Here is a 23,453-nt window from a genome sequence, read left to right as displayed (position 1 = left end):
TTTAATCCTCTTAAAAAATATGTTTATTTTAAATTATAATTAGACATTTTTAGAATAAAATAATTAAAACCTTTAGTTTATATAAAACACATTTTTTAATACAAATTTTAGTATTCATTCTTAAATGAAAAGAGGAAAATAAATGAATGTTAATTATATTCCCTATTAAAAATGAAATTTATTTCTATTTTTCATTAATTTTAAAAGGAAATAAGTTGTCAATTAAATCTCTAAAATATATTAATTAAATTAATTGATTTTTTAAATATTATAATTCTAATAAAAAATACATCTTAAAAATTTTAGTTTCCATTTTTGAAATTTGTCTAACTAATGGCTCATTTAAAACTCACTAATAATTTACAAACAAAATTATCTTTGATAAAAAATGTTTTTTAAGACTTTTCTTAAATAAAAAGTAATAAAATAAATCTTTTGATTTAGCTTTTTAATTTTTTAATATTAAGGAGTAGTAAAGAATATTTAAAAATTTTGAATTTATCCATATTTATAAATAAAATTCTTCAAATTTATATTTCAATAATTTAATTTACAATTTTTCTATATAAAGCACAAATTATTTCTGCTCAGAATATACAAAAATCATTGGTCTTTTTTTAAATTTTATAAGATTTTAATTTTATATTTATGAGGAACTTCATAGTAAACAGTACATCAAATATTTTAATTATGCTGTTAATCTATGTAAACTTTGCTCAAATGTTCAGCAAACAAAGAATTTTAAAGCCTAAAAGAATTAATTTTAATATTGTCAGAATGCATTAAAAATGTTTATTTTGAAAGAATTTAATATTAAAGCAAAAATTTAGGGTAATAGACAAAATGGAAAGAATCGATTTATAATATTTTGTTTAAAACTCACACATAAAACTGTTCATTCATAATATTTAATACATTGACACTGATGCATTCTTTATTCTTTATGGATGTGCTTGCTTTGTGAATGCAATAGAAGGTATTGCCTTAAAAATAATAGCTACTACTTAGCTAGCTTATTCATTTTTGAAAAGGAAATTTTAAATTGCTGCCTAAAACAAGAAAAAAGATATAAAGATTTAATTAAGTAAGAATTTAAAAAAATTAACTTATCAGATAATACATTATCAATAAGATATTAAAAATAAATTTATAAGTAAAAAACTCATAAATGGATAAAGGTTCTACAAAGGTCAAATTATTGTCTCTTGAAAACGAAATTATTGAAGTAATTAATTAGTTTATTGATTGTTCATTCTTTGCTCATAATGAAGCAAGAGCTTTTTGAGAATTATTGTTATCATCATTCTGATGAATGATTAATTATTCATTCATTTAATATTTTTAATTAATTATAGGTTGACGAAGAAGTCGCTAAGAAGTCATAGTTAATTAAAAATATGATTGAAGGTAAATTTATTTTATAGCAATAAATAAACAAAAGCAGCATAATAATAAAATATTTTGGTAATTTAAAGATACTGGAACTGAAGATGATATTCCAATTCCAAATGTTAAGAAGGAGATTCTTTTAAAAATTTTAGAGTACTGCGAAAAGCACAAAAACGATAACCCACCTGAAATCGAAAAGCCATTAACCACCAGCAATTTAAGTGAATTAGTAGATCCATATGATGCTAAATTTATTGATATTGAAAATCTCGAATAACTCTTTGAAATTATATTAGCTGCTAACTATCTCGATATAAAATCTCTTCTTGACTTAGCTTGCGCCAAAGTTGCTACTCTTATCAAGAGTAAGATCAGAAAATTAAATAGCTTTTTTGTTTGTTTTCTATGCATGCATTTTATTCTATATTAATTTAACTTCGCAAGAAAAACGACTATTTCATTAATGTTTTTTTGCAAAAATCTAACCAAAATGCATTATAAAAAGAGCTACTAAATGCATATTAGTTGACTTTTTCATTAATATATTTACTTATTTTAACTTATAATAGACAAAACTCCTGATGAAATCAGAAAAACTTTCAACATTCCTAACGACTTTACCCCTGAAGAAGAAGCTCAAATTAGAGAAGAAAATAAATGGGCTGAAGAAGCCACTTCTTGATTTTAAGCTGTTCTCTAATTAGAATAAATATTTTTTATTGTAACTTTATACTTAATAATCTTTTTGTCTGTTTTTTACTTTAAAATTTGGAAAAATAAGTATCTTTCTATAAACCCATTTTTAAAACAGAAAAAAATATATAAATAAATAAATAAACAAACAAATAAAACTTCAAAAAAAATTTATCTCAACAAATAAAATTTGATAAAATGTTAAATTTATGTGTGATATTTATGTAAATTTATAAGAGGCATAAAAACTTTTTAACAATAACAACTAGATTGTTTTTTAATTTTTCATTAAACTAAAATATAACCAAGTAGTAAGTCCATTCTTTATTTAAGCTGTAAATAGCATTACTGTAGTTAACTGTGTCGGCCTATTTATCAAAATTATGATTTAAAAAATAAATATATTTGCTTAAATATTTTTATGAATATTATTTTAGTTAAAATAATTTAACATTAAATAAAATTAATATATTAATTGAAAAAAAATTAATTTAAAAAGAGTTATTTATTTAAAAGAATTTGTTATTGATTAATAAAATTTATTTAAAATTATCTTAGATTAATTAATTAATAAAAAAATTATTAAGTTATCTATCAAGATAGTTATAATAAAAAAAATAAAATATTTGTTTTTTCAAATTGATAATTAGGTATAAAACAGCCAAGAAGACACAAATGATTAGTAAAAAAAATTAAATGTTAAAGCAAAATAATTTATTATTGATTAATAAAATTTATTTAAAATTACCTTAGATTAATTAATTAATAAAAAAATCATTAAGCTATCTATCAAGTTAGTTATAATAAAAAAATAAAATATTTGTTTATTTTAAATTGAAAATTAGTTACATTTTATTTCATTTATTTCTCTTTTTTAGAAATTTTGTATGAGAAAATAAGATCTATTAATTAATTAATAATTATTTATATATTTATTATTTTTAAACAGGAAATAGTCAAATATAGATTTTTTTTTTTTGATATTTATTTGTTCACAATTTAGTGAATTTATAATTAAATGAATGCAATAAATATAATTGTATAAGTATGAATAGATGGATATATGGATGCACGTATAAGCAATTACATAAATATTGATAATAAAATTAAGTTAATAATAAATTGGTATTCAATAAAAATTTATATTTGAATTTAAGTTGCTATTATTTATTGGTTTATTTATTTATTTATTTGGTTTATAAAGCAAGCTCAATTAATGACTTATTGATTGTTTGATAGTGTTCTTTTTGAAGTCTGTATCAGAGTTTTAAGGTAATTTGATACTTTAAACTATTAAGTAAACGATTATATAAAGTTTTTACAAATATTATGTTTTATTCTTATTATGACAAGCCTCATTTATTTATTTATTTATTTATTTACTTGCTTTGTCTTTTAGCATTTTTGTTTGTATATATATAATGATTATTCATTCCTCAGTTTTGAAGTTGGTACATTTTATCTAGGATAGTTAAAAATAAATAAATAAATATTAGATTTTTTTAAGAAAATGCTAATAAAATGAATTACTATCAGTGCCAATCATATATTTATTAGTTGAAGTGTTTCCATTTTGATCAGAAGTTTCTTCAATTACTTCTTTTGTACCATCAGGCTTAGTGATAGTGGTCTTTTTAATAGATTTTCTAACACCGTTTCTATGTTTAAAAAATATAAGTTAAAATCATATTAACAACAACTAAATATTGCGCTTAAAAAAGAAATCCTAAAATTGATTTAAAAACTATTTGTTAGTTCAATTAATGAAATTTAAAAAGCTTTTTAATTATTACTAGATGACTGTTTATTAGCTTACAGATTTGCCTACACCGCCACCCATACCTCCTGAAGAGCTACTAAAGGAGGACATCTAAAAATTGCCACCAAAGCCACCACCAAATCCACCTTGATTAAAGAAGTCGTTATTATCAAAGCCTCCAAAGCCACCAAAATTGCCAAAGCCACCGAATCCACCAAATCCGCCGAAGCCTTAACCGTTGCTTCTGTTACTTCCTGAGTTAGATGAACTGCCATTAGAAGACTTCTTACTTCCTCTTCTACCAAAGAAATTCATGAGGAAAGGATCATCACCATCATCTCCAAAACCAAAATCTTCGAAGAAGTGCTTGAAAACATCGTTTGCATGATCAAAACTAAATCCACCACCAAATCCTCCAAAGTCTCCTCCAAAGTTAGCTCCATTTGCACCAGAGCTCATTTATGGTCCGTCAAAACCGAATCTATCATAGTGAGCTCTTTTATCCTAAATTAAAGATACAAATAAATATTAAAAAATATGAACAAATTAAACATGTTTATAAGAAATGCAAAGTTTTCCTTTCAAGAAAATCTTCAAGTTTTGAATGTAGCTTTTATTGAATTTGTTATGTTATTATTAAATTACCTTATCTGAAAGTACTTCGTAAGCTTCAGTAATACATTTGAATTTTTCTGTAGCTTCTTCTTTATTGTTTTGATTTTTATCAGGATGCCACTTGAGAGCTAGTTTTCTATATGCTTTCTTGATTTCATCATCAGTGGCGGTCTTAGAAACGCCTAAAGTGACGTAATAATCTTCCTTCTTTTAAGGTTTTTATTGAGTTGATGATTATTTCTTGCTCATTTTTATTTAATTTTGTCAATAATAGCTTTTACTTTTAAAACAATTTTAATTTTCAAAGTTTTTGCAAATTTTTTTTTTTTATATTATTTATAAAATTTTCGTTGTTAAGATTTTTATAGATAGATAGATGTGTTTGTTAATTAATGATAATTTATCAGAATGTAAAAAAAGAATGATATTCTTTCAAAGAAAACTCTTTATTCTCCCAAAGAAAATTATTGATTGATGTCTCTTCTAATGTATAAATTATTTGAATTTGTTAATTAGAAAAATTCTATTAATATTTTATTATATTTATGGAATTATTCTCTCCTTCTATCTATATGCTCAACTTTCACTAATCCCTTTCTGCTCTACTTCTAATTCATAATCCATACTAAATAAATAAATAAATTTCTTATTGTAAAATTTAATCAATTATTCTAACAAATAGACTTACTGCATTTCTACCACCCTAGTAACAAACAAACAAAAAATAAGTATTTTAATATTTCGCACTAACTAATCCCTTTTCTTATTGCATAAATTTGCCAATCCACGTATTTTGCATAAAAGTAGATTATTAGCTTTTATTTATTTCATAATGCAAAATATCAATTTAAACTTTCTTTTTGGATATCAGAAGTTTTCTTCTGGAAGTTAGAATATGGCAAACAGAAAAAGAAAGATAAAATTAAATGATAGTTGAATATTTTAGACAAAAAGCAAAAAAAGTTAATTTAAATATCAAAATTTCTATGAAATAGACAAAATGGTTACAATTTATATAAATTAATACTATATTTAGCTTCTAATTATGACATATTCTCATAAAGAGCCAAGCTAAAAAAATTATATGTAATTGCTCAACAGCATACAAATTTTAAGATCAATTATCTACTTCAATAATTTTTACTTTTTTTTAGCTTAAAAAAAGGATAAATTTTAGATTTAAATTAGGTTAATATATTAATTTTCCTTATTGACTTATTAATTTGCTTTTTTAATTTGGGTGATGCTCAAACCAATTACTATGTTAAAAAGCAGCTTGATAAAAATTTTTTATTCGTTATTTTTCATCAATTTGTCTTAAATTTTTAAATTGAAAAGTAAACCGACAAATTTCTAGGAATCAATGCAAAAAAGATAATTAATTTTTGTTTCTAGTTTAATAAAAATTTTTAATTAATTAATTAATATTTTAGTTTGTTTTATAATAAAAATGAAAAATAATTAATTATATAAATATAATATAATTTATTTACTTATTTATTTATTTATTTATTTATTTTATTTAATTATTTATTAGTATTTTTTAATTTTATTTGTTCAAAGCCTTGCTTTCTTGCAAATAGCCAGGGATTTATCTGCAAAAGAGTTGACAAATAATAATTCGCGATTGCTGCTCATTTAAGCGCCTGAAGCACCAACGATTACTTCATCTGATTTCAAAATTGATTTAGCTTCATATAAATTAGTTAGAGGATTTAGTTTAATTTCAAATATTTCGCTTCCAAACTTAACAGCTGGAGTAGATTCTTTATTGTTCTCAACCTTCTTGATTTTGAAAGGGAGGAGTAGGGTATCTACCATATTTGTAGTGCCTGTTGCTAAAAATGAATTAGAACTTTAAATATAGTTCACATTGTCTACACTTATGCCTAATTTAATAGTTTGTTTTAGATCCAAACTCTACTCTGATTCGTTAAATTGATACACTCTTACAGTTTTGAGCATTGTATCTGCAACTACAAAAACGCCGTTGTTATCTGTTGATATACCATTATTCAACACACTCTTAGTATTTTCAAAGGGGCGGCACTGAGCTTCACCTTCCTAAATGATTTAGCAATCCCAAACATGATTGTTTTTTATTTAAAATATATAGTAAAAATAATTTATAGCATTTTATAAGAATGATTAATAGTTCACACCTTTCATTGGAAAACTTTAAGGAAAAGAATCAGTGATAAAGAATCTAGTGTTTTCTATTACAACTAAGTTATTAGTTATACCATTAAATCTTTTAGGAAGTAGAGTATAGGAAATAAATTATAAAACAAACATGTGCTCCTATTCAGATTCACCATCTTCATTGTTTAAATTTCCATGTTAATTTTTATTATGCTTTTAATTTAGCGCTTTGACTATTTTAAATACTTCTACTCTATCACCACCTCCGGAATAGAAAGAATGATTAATTGCGTATAGTATGTCATCCCTAATATATATTCCTAAAGGTATTAAGAAAACATTCTGAGGATAATTTCTTATTTCCATTGTATAAGACTTTATATTTCCAGTTTTGATACCTTAAATTAGAACAAATCCTCCTTTACTGACTGTCTTTAAATCTTTTTTCTCAAAGAATATTTCATAGATATTCCCATAGCTACTTATCAAAGTGTCTTCATCATAAAATGCAGAGTCTTCAGGTCCCATAGTTTTCTCCTAATTGGTACTATTTATGTAATGACAATCATTGTATTAGTTATGAACTTTGTCAACATTTTACAATTAAACTTAATTGAATAAAATAAGCGCTGAGCCCAATAAGCAAAGAGTAATAAGTTTCTTAATCATTTATATGAAATCTTATTTCACTTATTTCTTCAAATTAATATTAAATTATTGTTCTAACTTTTGATTTGATTTCACATATTCCCTATAATAAAAAGCCTTTTCTTGCACTCAATTGGTGTATGGATGGTATTTCTAATTAAACATAGCTACTTACTTAAAAAATAATCAAGAGATGCAGTAAAAATAATATTTCTGAATACAAAATAATGAGTTTAGTAACTTTGTTGCATGATACAATATAATACCTTCATCATATTACCTCATATTTTCAATATTTTATAATATTTTTATCTTCTAACACTTTTTACATCTATTTAAAAATACCGCACAAATTATGTAATTACAGTGCAACTTATAGAATATAAACTACGTGAGACAGAACATTTTTTTACATTAAAATATAAAATTATAGAAAATAAATTTGATTAGCAAACTAAATTTGATCCAATATTTTAGATGTGCATGCATGCCTATTTAGAACAATTTGTACTCTAATATATTTTTAAAATTAATTTCTAAAAATTAATTTCTGGAATAAAAAAATAATTAAATTTAAAAACAATATTATTTGAAATTAATATAGTTTATGTTTACAGATATTAAAATGAAAAAAATTGATTCCTATTTTTATTTATTTATTTAAATGTACTTGTTTTAATATTCATTAATCCATCCATCCATTTATTAAAAATGCTATTAAAAAAATTTGAAGATGATTTAACAAAAGAAAAACTTGATCCAATATAAAAGGCGTTCTTGCCCTTTTCGAGCAAATTTAGCTCTATTAAATTTATAAAAATACATTTTCATAATATGAATTGCTTGATTAAAATAAATTATTTTATTTAAATATTTTTTATATAAAAAAAGAGAATAGCTTATCTTGTATTTACATTATGTTAAAATGAATGAGGTTTTGTTTTATTTCTTTATGTAAGCTTTTTTGTTTTTATATTCACAATGTTGTATTTATTAAAATGAATAGTTTTTTTTCTCCATATTTTAGAAACTAGATATTTTAAAATTATTTATTTATTCTTAACTATTATGACAAATATTTTGAAAAATTTATTAATAAATTAATTTTAAATGTTAGCAAAATAGTTTTGTGAGTGTATTAAAAATATACAAATTTAATATTTAAAAAATAATTTTTTCTTATTTTTTATTTATTTATTTTTTTTTTTAAATTTAAAAGTGTTATTGATAGACATTAATAATAGAATAATCTTAAAGCATAATTATTCTTAAATTATTTCATTATGTGTCTTCTATGTTTAATTTTTAAGCTTGCTTTAAGTCTAATAGCAAAATTTTATTAATTTTACCTTGAATCTCAGAAGAGGATTTTTTTAAAATATTTAATTCAACATTTTTAAGTTCGAAAAATAAAAATTATTTTACATTGATAAGAAAGTAAAGAATTTTTTGTGTTTGTTTTTTTTGTGTATTCGTTAAAAATAATCACAAACGACACTAGTCATTATAAAATTTATGATATTTTTTTGATTGAAAGTGCTTTAAGTAAATTAATAACAAAAAATATTAAACTTTCAAAATTTCTGCAAGAATAAAATAAATTAAGTTGATAAAAATGAGCAATACATAAAATATGAAGAACTATAGCACGTTGTCAGAGTATAGAAATGCAAATAGCAATCTTAATCTGACTAAGAATTATTAAGACGATAAAAATTTAAGAAGTTCGAAGGTAGATGGTTCATAAGTGAGTTCAATTTAAAATTTAGATATGAATAACAATAATAATATGATATCTGAAAATACCATCAAAAACAAAAGAAGATTTAAATTAGAAGAGTAAAAGGAGCTTAGAATATAGGAGTTTTTAGCTGCAAGAAGAAAAGAATATGAAAAATATATTGCTTTAGATTTTGATTACAGGATAGTTGATTAAGAACTTAGAAGATTAGAGCCTGTAGATTATTCTGATATTGATAAAGATGAAGAGCGTAGAAGAATGCGTGAGAATAGATTAAATATTATTTAAGATAGATAGAGGCTATTCTAAAATTTGAGTAAGGATTCTTTTGATATGAATGGAGGACAAGATGCTAATTATGTCCAGCAACTCATTTAATAAATGAAAGTTTACATTACGATTTTGTAAGATAATTTCATTTAAAGTGACGAAAGTTTCAAAGAAATCCCTGCTTCATATAAAGATGATCATTTTTTATTAGGACCTCCAAAATTTTGTGGCTCAGCTCTAAGAAAAATAAATGGTATATATCTATCTTATTTATTTATTTATTTAATTAGGTTTTTGCTATTTAATATATTAAAAATGACTGAATAAAGAAAATTAAATTAAATATTGAAATAAATTAATTATATTACAAAACTGATGTTGTAATAAATAGCAAGATAAAATAATTAATACTTAATTTTATCAATAGAACAACAATTAATTGAAGTTACTATGCTAATTAGTTCAAAAATTTTATTTATCAATATAATTTCAAATTTAATTAGCAATTTATAAATCAGAAATAAAATTTTTAAATACATTTTTAAATCTATTTTAATGTTCAAAGCTACTCAATCGATAAAATGGCACTTAAAAATTTGCAATTTACTATTCAATATAATTAAAATGAAATAATTATCCAAAGATAGCTAAAAAAGTTTTGCAATTTAATTTAAAGATTTTGGATTTGATCTAATTTATTTTAATTTTAAAATCTAATTTTTATTTAAAATTAAAAGAAATATTTTTAACAAAGTTTAAATAAAGCAATTAAAAAAATATTTAATTGATTGTTTTTTAATTAATTTGATTAGATAAATGTATGAATGAAGAAGTCTGGATAGTTGTTAGAGGATTCTACTTATTTGTATATCCGAATTAAGAATCAAAAAGACCTATTTGCATGCTGAGAATCCCATTGAATAAGATATGTTTGGAAGTAGCAAACGGATTTGATATTAAAGAAAATGGATATAAATAGGCTTAGGAATTTTAATATTTTTCTTTAACTGAAAGGGCAACACAATAAATACACTTCTATCTAGGAAAGAAGTAGGAGGATTTGAGACATCTCAAAACTCCTCTTTATGAGTTTTTAAAAAAATAAATTGCTATTAAGGCTTATTATTTTTTATGTGGATATTTAAATTCAACACCAGACTAGAGCCTTATTTCATTTTTTGATAACGACGAATCAACAATTTTAAAAATTAACTTAGATACGGAAAAACTTGATAACACATGCAAAGTTTATCCTGTGCTGAAGCCGTAAATTAAATTAAATTTAATTAAAAATGATTTTTTTTATTATCTAAATTTAATTTTAGGGTTTCAGAAGCATTTTTTTACTATACTTTGATGATAGCATCAACTTCAAGGAATTTGATTGAGATAGATTTCTCTGATTTGTGTCTCTGGTCTCAGTTCATTACATTCTTCTTTTCAGTGATGAAAGACGATGCTGTTAATTGTTTTTTGAGAGTTTTAAAACTTGACAACAACGATATTACTGATGAAGTTCTCCTTGCGATGCTAGATTATTTTAAAAAGCCATAATCATTTTTTGTGACACATCTTTCTATGAATAGAATTGAAGGTAATTATTTATCTTTCTTTAATGGAAATATTTAAAATATGAATTCCTAATTTATTTATAGATTTACAATAGACAAGCTTTATGTATATCGGTAGAATAATAAGCGAAAGACATTAAGCAATTAGAGATTATCATTAAGGATAGACAGATTATTAACTTCCTTTCTAATATTTGAGCTTGAACTATATTAATATGAATGATACTGGATTATCGAATTTAGTAATAAATTTAGAAAAAGTCCATAACGATAACTCTAAAAGAGGAATATATGACTATGATTAATATTTAGAACTTCACATAGCACACAATGAACTTAGCTAAACAAGTCTTAGAAGCTTAGGTAATCTTTTAGAAGCCTTCTAAGGAATAAATGTACTTAATATAAGTGAAAATATAAAAATTGAAAGTGTTTCATAGGAATACTTCTTTAACTGCTTAAAAAGCAACTATTCTCTCACAACACTTAATATTTCAAGAATTGAAATTAATTCAGAATCTTTTAAGAGTTTACTTTCCCTTTTAGAAGAAAATTTCACTCTTTAAACAATTTAAATTACCCTTACAGAAACAATGGTTTTTGAATTATCAAAAACAAAAAATATGAATCTCCTTAAATATTTCATGATAAGCTATAATCCATAACAAGTATTTGAAAATATCTGAAAATATAAACTATCGATCGATCGATCTATCTATCTGTCTAATTAACTAACTAAATAACTAATTAAATAAATAAATAACTAACTTAATAAAAACTAATAATCTCAAATAAAAAATAATTTATCTAAATATAATAAAATTAATTTATAACGAAATCCTTATTCAAGTATTAAATATTTATCTAAAGCTTAAGCCAATAAATAAATAAATATATTTTAAATAACTTTGTGTGTGTTTTAGATTTTAATTTATTATAAATATTTTATTCTTCATATTGATTTATACTTAAATAATATGATAAGTCTAACAAAGTTAATTGGTATTTTAAAATGTAAGTAAATCACTTTTTTATCTTATAAATTAAGTACTGTAATTCTTCTAAACCTATTTCCTCATGATTTTTAAAAATTAAGTAATGTGTGATATTTATTATATGAAATTTGATTTAATTATAAATTAAGAAACTTGTAATTTATAGACGAGATAAAGTAAATATGTATTTATGCTTAATTAACTAAAAATTAACAAAATATGTACATAAAATATATTTTTAATTAGTGAGTTAGAATTTAAAATTTATAAATATATATATATAGATTCACTATTCTTCATCTTGCTCTCCTTCCTCTTCATTAATCTCAGAAGGCATTTTATAATGGTTTCTTTGGAAATTATTTGCAGGACTGTAATCTTATGATTAGTTATTACTGTTTGTATTTCTTAATAGTGTATTATTATTAACAGCTTCTTCAAGCCTTTTCATGTTCTCTTACTGTATTGTTTCCCTCATTTGATCAGTTTCCTGAATTAATTATTATTCCCTTAATTACATTTATTCTTGAAGTCTTTATTATTATTAATAGCTCTTTTGCATGGTTTATCTATTCAAGTCTTCCTCGAATCTTTATTATTACAAAGCAGTTTAATAACGATTTTCATTTATAGCTCTTTGTTCGTTTTCTTTTAGCACATCATAAAACCCTTCTTATTCTTTAATATCTTTTTCTCTTTGAAGAATCTATGATTGTAATTCATACATCAGCCTTGATAATAATTAAATTATTTTTTTTAATTAAAATTAAATTAAATTTATTTTCTTTGTTACCTCTTCTCGTTTTCTATATCTAGCAGAATAGATTAAAGTTTTTTCTCATGCTCAATTATACTTTATTCGGCCTCTCTCCTCTTTTAAGCAATTTGAGACTCTATCTCACCAGTTTAAAGTGTTTTTTGTTTAGCACTGAGCCTTTATTAAATATAAAAATTAAGATTTTATTTTTTAGTATAAGCTATGAATATAGCAAAAAAATTACATATTTTTATGGATTTGAATTTCATTTAGAAGACGATTCTTTTCCTCTTCAGCCTAATTAAGTCTTGCCTATGAAAAGTTTAATGCCTTTTATCTATGATGATTTAAAGTTTCTTAAAGTTTGTGAATCTAAGTTTTCAGTTGCTCTTGTTCAAGTTATTTAACATATTCAGCATATCTTTCATTTTGGTCAAGCTCTTATTCTGCAATCTATCTTAGCTTACGTTCTCTTTCTATATCTCTCATTTATTGCTCTTTTAATATCTCTGTCTCCAGCATTTTCGCTTCAATTAATTTCTTTTCATTTTCTTCTTCATATTTATACAAATCTTGCAATTTCTTTTGTTTAAGAGTTTCTCTTCTTAAACGCATTTCTGTATCTTCGACTCTCCATTATTATATAAGAGCATTATCTCTATCTTCTTCTTGCTATCTGTGGATATCCATATCCATTCTCACCATTCTTTATCTATCTTCTTTTTCTCTGAGCTCCATAACTTGTCTAAGCCTATTAAATATTAATAATTATTTCAATATATTTATTTATTAATAATATAATATCTTTAATTAAGTAAGTTAAATTATTTAGCATTATAAATAAAAAGAATTTTATGGAACACAAAAATTTATATAAATACCTTGCTGCAGCCTGAGCTTCCATTTCAAGAATTTAAATTTCTTCTTTGCGATTCTGCATTTGCTAACCATCGGCTTATTGCTGATATTACAGTTCTGCCTCCAATAAATCAAGTTCTTTTTATCTAAGCTCTTCTTAAGCTTGTAAATTTGCTCTAGTAAGAGTTTATATTTTATTTAATTATTGCAATCTAGTTTATTTAATTGATTCCTCAAGCTTCATCTACCTTGAAAGCTTTTATTCTGCATTGTAAATAACTTCTTCTCTTCTAATTTATTCACTTCTAATAAGGTTTTCTTGCTTTTCTTTGTATCTTTATTCGACTGACAAAATTTAATCTGTTAAGCTTTGCATTTGCCTTATTTTATGCTTGCTCTCTTCCAATTTGGCTTCAGCCTCAGTTTCCTGCTATCTGTTAGTTTTATTTTATATTAAATTTAAACAAATAAATTAAAATTAAAATATTTATTTTTTAAATAAATTATATTTTTTAACAATTTTTGTAAATTGAAAATCTATTTAATTAAATAATTTATTTAAATAATATCAATATTTTATTATTTATAATTCGTTCTTTTGATATTAAATTAATTTTAACCTTGTTAATCTTGAGTGGGCTACATTGAAGACATTGTAGTTAGTGAACTAATTGTATGATGTTTTTGAAAGAGGAAGAATCTTTGAAAATTTGACGAATATTTTATCGATAGGAGTTCTTTTCAGTAAACTAAATCCAGATTCAATGATGTGATTTACACTGACAGGATTTTGTCTTGAAATAAATATTTCTAACTCATCCTTAGATTTCAACTTCATTAAAGGATGCTTAAAATATCTAAATATATTAGGGTTTGAAAAATTGATAAATAGTTTTTTAATGATAAAATTACATGATAAATGCTGCAGTTATAAACATAAATAACTCAGGAGTATCATTGTAAGTTATTAGATAATCTATTAGCTATAACCATGATTCCTTGTCTAAAGCAGAGGTAAAGAATCCACTCAAGAAAGGCCAAATATAGTCAACAAATTTGAAATTATGTTATTTTAGATGTTAATGTAAAATTGGATCATTGTATTTAATTATTTCATCAATATTTTAAAGTAAATCTAAAGGAGGATGAGGGAAGTCAACAAAATAATTTTAGAGTATCTGATGAGCAAAGCACAAAACTATTTCAAATGCCAATAATTCTTCTTATCCAAAGAGTTTGACAAACGGAAAAGCAATTTGAATAAACTGATCACTCTCTCCAAATAGATCACAGAAGTTTGCTAAACAAGAGAGGATTGTCTACATTTTTTGGTACAGCTTAGAATCACTTATTGGATATTTTCTGTATAAATCTTTAAAGCTAGGATATAACCCTTTCTATACTAAAGTAGCAAAATTATCTACATTGAGAGGTAATTCAAGTAGTTACTTATAAATGAAAGCCCTATGTTTATCAGGATATACTTTATGTTTTTAAAGGAACTATCTCAGTTTATGTACAGACATATTAGGAAGACTGTTTACGTTAATCAAAGCAGATTTAAACATTTTTTCCAAAGTGTGTTTTGGAAATGTGCATAATTATATAATATTTGTTTCTCTTTGAGTATTTGCCTTCATCAAATCATCAGGATCATTGACAAGTTTAGATTCTCCGTTAATAATAACATTCTCCTTGCCATGAGAAACGAAATCGACGTGGCTTTCGAATTTTAATGAATGGTTTTAGTTGCCTGGCTTCAAAACATTGTAAACAAGAGATGACTCAATTCCTCTCTCCAAGAGTCTTTGCTATTAGCTTGGATTTTATAAAGAAAATAAATAAAACACAAATTCGTTTAATTAATTACTTCAAAATCAATAAAATAATTAAAAAAATATGATCAAATAAATCATTTAATTAAACACTATCATATTTTCTCCAAGAGTAACAACCTGAAATGTTGCCAAAAAAATCATTGTATTAATAAATCAAAATTAATTAATTCATTCATTCATTTTGTAAAATTATAAATGACTTTTATATAAAATCAAAAGTATTTTGCATTTAGACAATATGGTTTATTAAAAATTGCAAAAGAATTAAACAAACTCAAACAAATATTTTATTTATTTTAAAATTGTAATTACTTCATTTCCATTATAAATAGCTTTTATAAATCATATTTAAAGATTTCTCCGTTGCCTGATACGATTAGGATCTCCAAATTGTTTGGATTTATATCAAAGTCAGTTATTCCCTTTTTATAAAATTTGTTTTTAAATTGAAATTTAATTCAAGATTTCAAATATTTTCTAAGATTTTTTGTAATTTTTCAATGAAGAAATTATTCTTTTTTATTTTATTAATGAATAAATTGATTACTTTATTTTTTGGCAACCTAAATTCCAACGCTATTTGATTTGTTGACGAATCAATTGCATAAAATACTTAATTATCAGTGATGATGCCCAAATAATTTCCATGAGTAAACTTAATTTTTTTGACAGATGTGCTTCCACTGGGTAGAGCAAATGAGCTTATACATAAAGGAGAGTGAGATATATCACAATAATATAAATAGGCAGTGCTTCCTCCAATCACAAATCTTGATGAGTCAGCTGAAACACTTATCTTTTGATTTTTCATATTTTCTTCAACTTCACTCTTTGCAGTTACTTCAAAGTTGTTTAAGTTCCATACATATACATTCCCATCCTTTTATTAATATCTTAATATTAAAAATAATTAAAATTTAAAATAATTTACCTAGAAAGAGGTTATTAAGCTTTGACCATTTGGTGTCAGAGATCCTGTGGCAAAATAACTTGCTTTAGCAAACAAAGTTCTAAATTTATAAAAATGCATAGATTACTTTTAGTTAAATCAGAATACCCTTTACTTAATTTTATTAAATGATTGTGCATCCCAAAGTGTGCATTGATCGTTTGCAATTGTCAATATCTACTTCGTTACTGGATTATATTCTAATGCTTTATTTTAAATTTTAGATTTTGCTAATTGCTTAATAAATTAAATATATCAAAGGCGGTAGATGATTATATTTTTAAACATTTAAATTATAGCAAATTTTATACCTAAAAGTTTAGAATTATGGTGCTTAATAACACTGGTTAGCTTGCCATCTTTTTTTAATAATATTTCATTACAATCAACTTTTAAAAAATGTATATTTACTGCTTGCAAGATACTATGAAATATGACCATTTTACTATGCTACTAAAAGATTTCCATTCCCTTTTGATTTATTTGATGCAATTTTAATTTAGAGAAGTTCAAAAAAGTATAATTGTTACTGATGAAAACTAGGTGTGTTGCTGGAGAAGATGGCTTTATACTGACAAATCTATTCAGTTTATGAACAATTACTGTAATATTTCCTGAATCATCAATAGCTGCTGTATAATGATCTTATTATTTAATTTTAAAATATATATCAATCTTTCTATTGATTAACAGAAGTAAATTTTCAAGATTATAAAAAATGAAGTACTATCTGGATCTGAAACCACTTTTTTGATTTTTCCATTTGATTTTAAATATTTTTATGTGTCTATTCTATCTACAAGTGCTTCATCTATTAATTTAATTTAGAAATAGCATAAATAAAGATCTATTTATTTTATAGTAATTAGATTATTACTAAAATAAGTGCTGACATGTGTTGAAGTATGGATGTTGTTCATTTTTGTATATATGAAAGTTATATTGTATCTTAACTTATTATTTTCCCTCTTTATTTTTTTCTAATATAAATAGTAAATAGTTCAACGCTTGCTAATTGCTACTGTAAATGGAAAAGCTATTGTACTGAATTTATCTACGAATAACTTACTATATTTATGAATGTATGTATTATTTATTTATTAATTTATTTGCTTATCTAAATTTAAAAAATAAATTGATTGATGAATAATAAACTAAATAACGAAGTCATTCATAATCTATTAAATGACTGATTTTTGTTTAACTTTTTTGAAAAACAAATACAAATAAATTAATAAATAAAAAATAACTCTCAGCAAATCCTAAATAAAACAAGATATGAAAATTTGATTTTTTAAAATAAGCAGCAAAGAAACTATTGCTTGCTTTTTTGATTTGATGGATATCTTTCTATTTTTAAGATGAAAATTATTCAATATTAATTACTATAAACAAATATAAGCAAAAAGGTATAATTTCAAATATTGTTTATAAAAATATTAATTAATATTATAGCAGTTAATTAATTAATTTTTAAAATCTTTTATATCTAAAATCAAAAAATAAATCATTAGAAATAAATATACTAAACAAAAAGTAAATTATTAGTTTAAATGATGAAAATAATTTTATTTGATTTCATAGATTAACACTAATTTTTATATGGGAGTTAATAAATTTTTACAAGATCAACAACATTTATAAACCAAAACCAGTGATTGAGAGAGTATTGAAAATTAGAATATATTCTAAATATATTTTAAATTATTTAAAATTCCAATCTAAAATTTTTAAAAAATAACTCCAAACTGTCTAACTGTGACTCCTCCCATCTTCATTTTATTGTAAAATTTAAAATTAAATTTTTTTGAATTTTAGAATATGTTATGTTTAAATCTATATTCTATAAAATATCTTAGAGCAATAAAAATGTTCAAATATTTTAGATTTTAGAATATTAAATTATATAATCCGCTTATTTATTAGAATACGAATACATTATAAAATAGTATTCTACCAATAAGTAAAAATTCTAATATTTTCTCAAGATAGTTAATTATTATAACAGTTAATTAAAAAATAAAATATAAGTTTGATTTAGCATATTTGTTAATAAAAATTTAATTTTTAATATTATTTTTAAAAATGAAATTTTCTGTTTTATTTGACAGAAAACCTTTGATTTTATATGGAAATTAATTAATTTTTAATTTTACAAGATCAAACACATTTCTAAAAGCAATTATATACTATTAAATAACAATTATAACTTTGTCTAAACATATTCAGTTAATTAAAAATCAAAAATCATTTTATTTTAATTTGCTAACATTATTAAAGAAAATTTTAATATTATTTTAAGAAATAAAGTGAAATTCTTTGTTTGTTCCTAAAGTATATTTTTGATTTACTTTCCCTAAACTATCAAATTTATTAGACGAAAACTAACTAATTAACTAACTAACTATATTTCTACTAACAAATAAAAATAATGATTAGTAAAAAATAGAAATGTTGGTTTGTATTAGTGGATTTATCTCTAAATTATTTTATTAAAGTTAAAAAATAATAATTTAAATTGAAAGAAAATATTTATTTAAGAAGTTAATATTATTTAATTAATTTTATGATTATTTTATACCAAAAAATAATTATTTAAATAATTAAATACATTTTTTCATTAAAATGTTTAATATTTTTTTTTATGATGATATATATTATATTTAAATGAAAAGACTTATAAAATTTTCAAATAGAAGAAAAACAAATGAGGATATAGAGAAATAAATTTGAAATTCAAAATATGACTGATGAAAGAATTAACTTTAATAGATATTGATTAAATAAATTATTATAGCTTTATTTAAAATGTAAATTGAATATAAGATTTAATGAAGATTTGTACAGATGCACTTATTGTGTGCATTCATGTAAGAAATAACTAAAAAGTTGCTGAGATGTAAATATATATTAACGAAAAGGAATTCAGAAATACAGTTTCATTTAAATTTAAATAATAATTTTTATTTTATTGAGAATAATTAAGACAGACAGACTGGCTGGCTGGTTATTTTCTAGGAAATATTTTCAAATTAAATAGTTGTTATTTTCTAGATTTTAAGTGTATAAACGCATTTATTTGCTAATGATGAGCTATAAAACTGTATCCTCAGAATGCAGTATTGAATTAGCATAGGCTCAATAAAGATTAAGTAGAGGTTGAATTAGAATTATAAAAAATACAAGAAGTTTAAATATCGCATTTTGCAGCTTAGCAGCTTATGTAAGTAGTTTCTTATATGAAATTAAATTGCACAGTTGGGAACATCTGCACGTAAGATAAATATTATAAGAAGGAAATATTTTGCCTAGTTTTTAGTGATCAAAAAGAATGCTGGCTTAGTAAGCTAAAAAATAAGTAGCTGTGGTTATTATTTAAATATTTCAGAGCTAAGAAGAGTTCAGCAAGGCTGTTTGTGTCTTATGTATTGATTTACTAAAATAGTGAAAGACTTCCTTCTATAAACAAGCATATCCCATTGATTGATTGAAGCAAATAATTATTAATTGATATTAAATTCATATTATGTTTGGTTTTATATAGCTTTCTTTAAAGAATATAGGGTATTTATTGAAATGCTTTTGGCAAGTCATTAAATATAAAAAATATAGGTTGAGATAATCAATAAATCATTCAATTTTAGGCAGGTTGTTCAGTGGCTTCATTCTATTATTAATAATTAATAATGATTAATTAATATTTAATAAAGTTAAAAAATGAAAGATAGAATATTTTTCTCTTGTGATATTTAAGTTATTCACTAATTTTGTTTAGGTTTGCTTGTTAGTTAATTAATAGTTAGATAGATAGATAAGATATATGTTTTGGTATTAATTTAAAATCTTCAAAAAATTAAAAATGTTAGAGACAAAATTATTAATTTCAGAAATTTTTACCCAAGTTAAAAATTCAAAAAAATTTTGTTCATCAAATTAAATAAGGGAAAAAGAAAGAGAATGAATGTGATTAAATGAATAAAAAATAAGAAAGAGAAAAAGTTAAAAATCGATGTGTATGTGTATGTCTTGTAAATGAATTTTGATTATTAATCTGAAGCTATGAAATTAGCTTTGATTTAAATAGTTAGGAGGGGAATATTTAAAAACAAAAGAGGGGTTTGAAAATTATATAAAGAAGTATATTAGTTTGTTTGTTTGTTTGTTTGATTATTCATTAGTTTGCTCCTTTTTTTTGTAATTAAATCAATAAATTGCTAGCTAGTTAGCTAGCTCATAATTTAATTTTTCTTGAAATTATAATATCTTTTGTCTATCATTCTTTCTTTCTTTCTCAATACACTTTATTCATTTTTCTTTCTCTTTGTTTTTTACTTTTCTCATTTTATTTAAGAAAATTGTATTTGCTAAAGCTATATTTATTTGTTTGTTTGTTAAGTCATTAATTATATCAAACTCTCTTTTTATTCCCTATTATCTGTCTGACTCAAAGTCATAATAAAATTTGAATCTATATTTAAATATTGCTGTTTGATTAAACTTTTAAACCTATTTTAATAATTTCACTAATTCCCTATTACTATTAGACAATCTTTTTTATACTAAATCATTATCTTTGTTCGAGACATAAGTACAAATATATCTCATTCTCTTTCTTACTTAATCATTTCATAATAAAAATCTGTTTGATTGAGTAAAAAAATTGCTTCTTTGGGAGAGGACTTAGGTGATAAGACCTAATTAATCATTTATCTGTAAACAAGATAAAACAATTTTTAAACCGTTTTTTTGTATTTGAGAACTATATATTGAGTATTTGAATTTAACATATGCTTGATTGGGATTTTTATATTTAGAAAAATCATAATAAAATTATATCAAGAGAAAAATATTAAGAGAAAACTTTGCTTGTTTTTATATTATTTACGGTAGTCTTTTCCTTGCGAACGTATTGATGTTGACCTTGAGTTTGTTCACCTTGGGGTCTATCCTTGTTGTAGGGTCTCTTATTTCCAGAGTGGTTAGGTCTCTTTTGTCCGTCACCTCTCTTTTAGAAATTGTTATTATTGTTATTGCCATTGTTGTTGCCTTCTTTGTTGTGATGGTGATGGTTGTTGTAGTGATTGTTACCACCTTCTCTGGTTCTGGGCTTGTGTTCAGGTTTTTGGGGACCCTTGGTAACAACGTTCCAGCCTTCGTTGTTAACGGTGTTGGTGTTAGTGTTAGCAGTGTTTTCGTTTTCATTTTCATGTTAAACTTATTCACCTTCATTTTGAGGTCTCTTGTTGTTGGATCTGTTACCACCGTGTCTGGGACCGTTGTGATAAGGTCTGCCACCTCTCTTACGTTCTCCACTTTCGCCACCTTGGTGTTAGTGAGTTTCACCTTCCTTGTGTTCTCTGGGCTTTCTTTGACCACCAGAGTTGTTTCTTCTTGGGTAGTTCTTCTTGTAGTGCTTCTTTTCACCAGTGTGTTCCTTATTTTCTTCACCTTCAACAACGGCGGTTTCACCTTCAACGTGTTATTATTCGGTAGCAGTGTGTTCAGCGGTTTCGTGCTTTTATTCAGTGTGTTCGTGGTGAGCATGGTGTTCGTGGTGCTTTTCTTCATGATGAGCATGGTGTTCGTGCTTTTCGTGTTATTCTTATCCTTCTTCGTGGTGGACGTGGTGATGGTGGTGAATATGGTGGTGGTGATGAACGTGTTCGTTAGATTAGTGGGCTTCATCTTGATGTTAGGTTTGGGCGGGTTCTTCAACAGTTTCGTGATTAACTTGGGCGTGAGTTTCAGTCTTTTCTTCGTCAGCAACTTAAGGAGTTTAAGTGTTGAAGCTTTCGGAAGCAACGACTTGAATAACCTAAGCTTGGAGAGCGGGGTTAGATCCAGCAAGATAGCTGTTCAATTCAGTGATGGCGTGAGAAACTCTGTTGGGACCAACGTGATTGAAAACACCAGAGAAGAAGACAGCGAGATCGGGGTTGCTGTTGAATTGGAAAGCGTATTAACCGGCAAAGAATAAATTGACGAGTTGGGAAACGACTTCAGCGCTACCAGTAGTGGTGGTAGTTTCAGCTTGGGTTTCTTCCTTCTTTTCAGTGGCGGCTTCAGCCTTAGCTTCTAAGTAAAGTTTTGCAATACCTTCTAATTCCTTTTTCTTATTGTTGTGTTCATCCTTGGAGGCAATCTTTTAAAGTTGAGATTCCTTGAGTTCCTTTCCTTCCTTTCTATCCTTCTCGAGTTGTTAGATTTCCTTAAGCTTTTTGTTAATGTTTCTAACCTTCTTTTCCAAATTTTGGATGAAGAAATCCTTTTGGTCTTCAGCTAAGGTGTCGAAAATGAGCTTTTCTTGTTTCTTGTTAGCCATTTCTATGAGTTTTTCTTTAGTTTTCTTTGAAGAAAATTGAGATTTAGGGTGATTGTTTTTTTTTTTGTTTTTTAATTAATATATTTAGTTAAAAATTATAAAATTTTCTCAGCAATCTTTTTAATTTTTTAAATTTTTTTAAATCTTATTCGACTAAGTTCTTCTTTCACACACAAAAAGAAACAATCAAGCTAGCTAGCAAACAAATAAATAAACAAAAATCAAGATACAAAGGAAAAAAAAGGAAGAACAAAGAAAAAAGAAGAGAGTTAAAAGAAAAGGAAGAAAACAATTTCAAATAAATTAAATCTAAATTATTTATTTAATTGATTGATTTAAATCATGAATAGTAGTAAAATATCATGTAGCAACCAGCATAAATGAAATAATAGCTTTTTTCACATGCTGTTTGTTAGCCAATTGATTTCCAAATATAGCAATCGAATTTTTCAGCTAGCTAAAGTACTGAGCTAGCTACACATATAATAAAATATAAAGAAATATCAAATTGATTTGTATTTTTTAGAAATACTAAAAATACAAATAGGATATAAAAATTTGTTTCTTTTTTGACCTATTAAATTCTTATCTTCTGCAAATAAATAAATAAATATCTTTCTTTCTTTTTAGATACTTACTAAACTGATTTTTACTTTCCCTCCATATTTTAAATTTCTTTTTTCTAATCCTAGCAAGCTCTCACGCTTCCTTTTAACTCTCCTTACAAATAGGTATCAATCCTATCAAAACAAAAAATCGTTGTTTGTACACTAAATAGCTTTTGCTTTTAAATTTTTTTATTTTGTTATTTTTATGTATATTTGATGATTCAAATAGAAATTCTATCAATTCCACTAATAAAGTTCTATCTTTCTTCTTTTAAAAATCTTATCACACTTTTTAATA

The 23,453-nt window shown here is 23.8% G+C and overlaps 6 protein-coding genes across 6 annotated transcripts; 3 read left to right on the top strand and 3 right to left on the bottom strand. All coding sequences in view use genetic code 6, as the record gives it.

Annotated features, from left to right (window-relative positions):
• Window positions 1–1,168: 1,168 nt before the first annotated feature.
• TTHERM_00426320 (SCF ubiquitin ligase complex protein) lies at window positions 1,169–2,071 on the top strand (the record flags this gene model as incomplete). Its single annotated transcript, XM_001013810.2, has 4 exons — window positions 1,169–1,225; window positions 1,356–1,407; window positions 1,476–1,754; window positions 1,959–2,071. The coding sequence occupies 4 exons, from the start codon at window positions 1,169–1,171 to the stop codon at window positions 2,069–2,071; spliced, it is 501 nt and encodes a 166-aa protein (XP_001013810.2).
• Window positions 2,072–3,518: 1,447 nt separating this feature from the next.
• Window positions 3,519–4,705, bottom strand: TTHERM_00426310 (chaperone DnaJ; the record flags this gene model as incomplete). The annotated part of the gene is made up of 4 exons (XM_001013809.3): window positions 3,519–3,544; window positions 3,613–3,740; window positions 3,876–4,345; window positions 4,487–4,705. The coding sequence occupies 4 exons, from the start codon at window positions 4,703–4,705 to the stop codon at window positions 3,519–3,521; spliced, it is 843 nt and encodes a 280-aa protein (XP_001013809.1).
• Window positions 4,706–4,930: 225 nt separating this feature from the next.
• TTHERM_000426309 (transmembrane protein, putative) lies at window positions 4,931–6,398 on the top strand (the record flags this gene model as incomplete). The annotated part of the gene is made up of 2 exons (XM_012797056.1): window positions 4,931–5,184; window positions 6,020–6,398. The coding sequence occupies 2 exons, from the start codon at window positions 4,931–4,933 to the stop codon at window positions 6,396–6,398; spliced, it is 633 nt and encodes a 210-aa protein (XP_012652510.1).
• A 2,463-nt stretch (window positions 6,399–8,861) lies between these two features.
• Window positions 8,862–11,514, top strand: TTHERM_00426290 (hypothetical protein; the record flags this gene model as incomplete). The annotated part of the gene is made up of 4 exons (XM_001013807.1): window positions 8,862–9,510; window positions 10,070–10,523; window positions 10,583–10,851; window positions 10,913–11,514. 4 exons carry the CDS (start codon window positions 8,862–8,864, stop codon window positions 11,512–11,514), a joined length of 1,974 nt encoding a protein of 657 aa, XP_001013807.1.
• Window positions 11,515–12,109: 595 nt separating this feature from the next.
• Window positions 12,110–17,145, bottom strand: TTHERM_00426280 (rab-GTPase-TBC domain protein; the record flags this gene model as incomplete). Its single annotated transcript, XM_001013806.2, has 15 exons — window positions 12,110–12,554; window positions 12,617–12,757; window positions 12,825–13,331; window positions 13,462–13,872; window positions 14,059–14,295; window positions 14,351–15,256; window positions 15,589–15,698; window positions 15,824–16,156; window positions 16,208–16,286; window positions 16,341–16,431; window positions 16,537–16,584; window positions 16,637–16,696; window positions 16,756–16,869; window positions 16,953–17,036; window positions 17,103–17,145. The coding sequence occupies 15 exons, from the start codon at window positions 17,143–17,145 to the stop codon at window positions 12,110–12,112; spliced, it is 3,609 nt and encodes a 1,202-aa protein (XP_001013806.2).
• A 2,714-nt stretch (window positions 17,146–19,859) lies between these two features.
• Window positions 19,860–22,547, bottom strand: TTHERM_00426260 (hypothetical protein; the record flags this gene model as incomplete). The annotated part of the gene is made up of 2 exons (XM_001013804.3): window positions 19,860–19,892; window positions 21,111–22,547. 2 exons carry the CDS (start codon window positions 22,545–22,547, stop codon window positions 19,860–19,862), a joined length of 1,470 nt encoding a protein of 489 aa, XP_001013804.3.
• Between the last annotated feature and the right edge of the window lie 906 nt (window positions 22,548–23,453).

The sequence above is a fragment of the Tetrahymena thermophila genome, assembly GCF_000189635.1.
Source record: "Tetrahymena thermophila SB210 genomic scaffold scf_8254671, whole genome shotgun sequence".
NCBI classification, from domain to species: Eukaryota; Ciliophora; class Oligohymenophorea; order Hymenostomatida; family Tetrahymenidae; genus Tetrahymena; species Tetrahymena thermophila.
The sequence above is the reverse complement of the archived record's forward strand: the minus strand, read 5'-3'. Positions and strand labels throughout refer to the sequence as shown.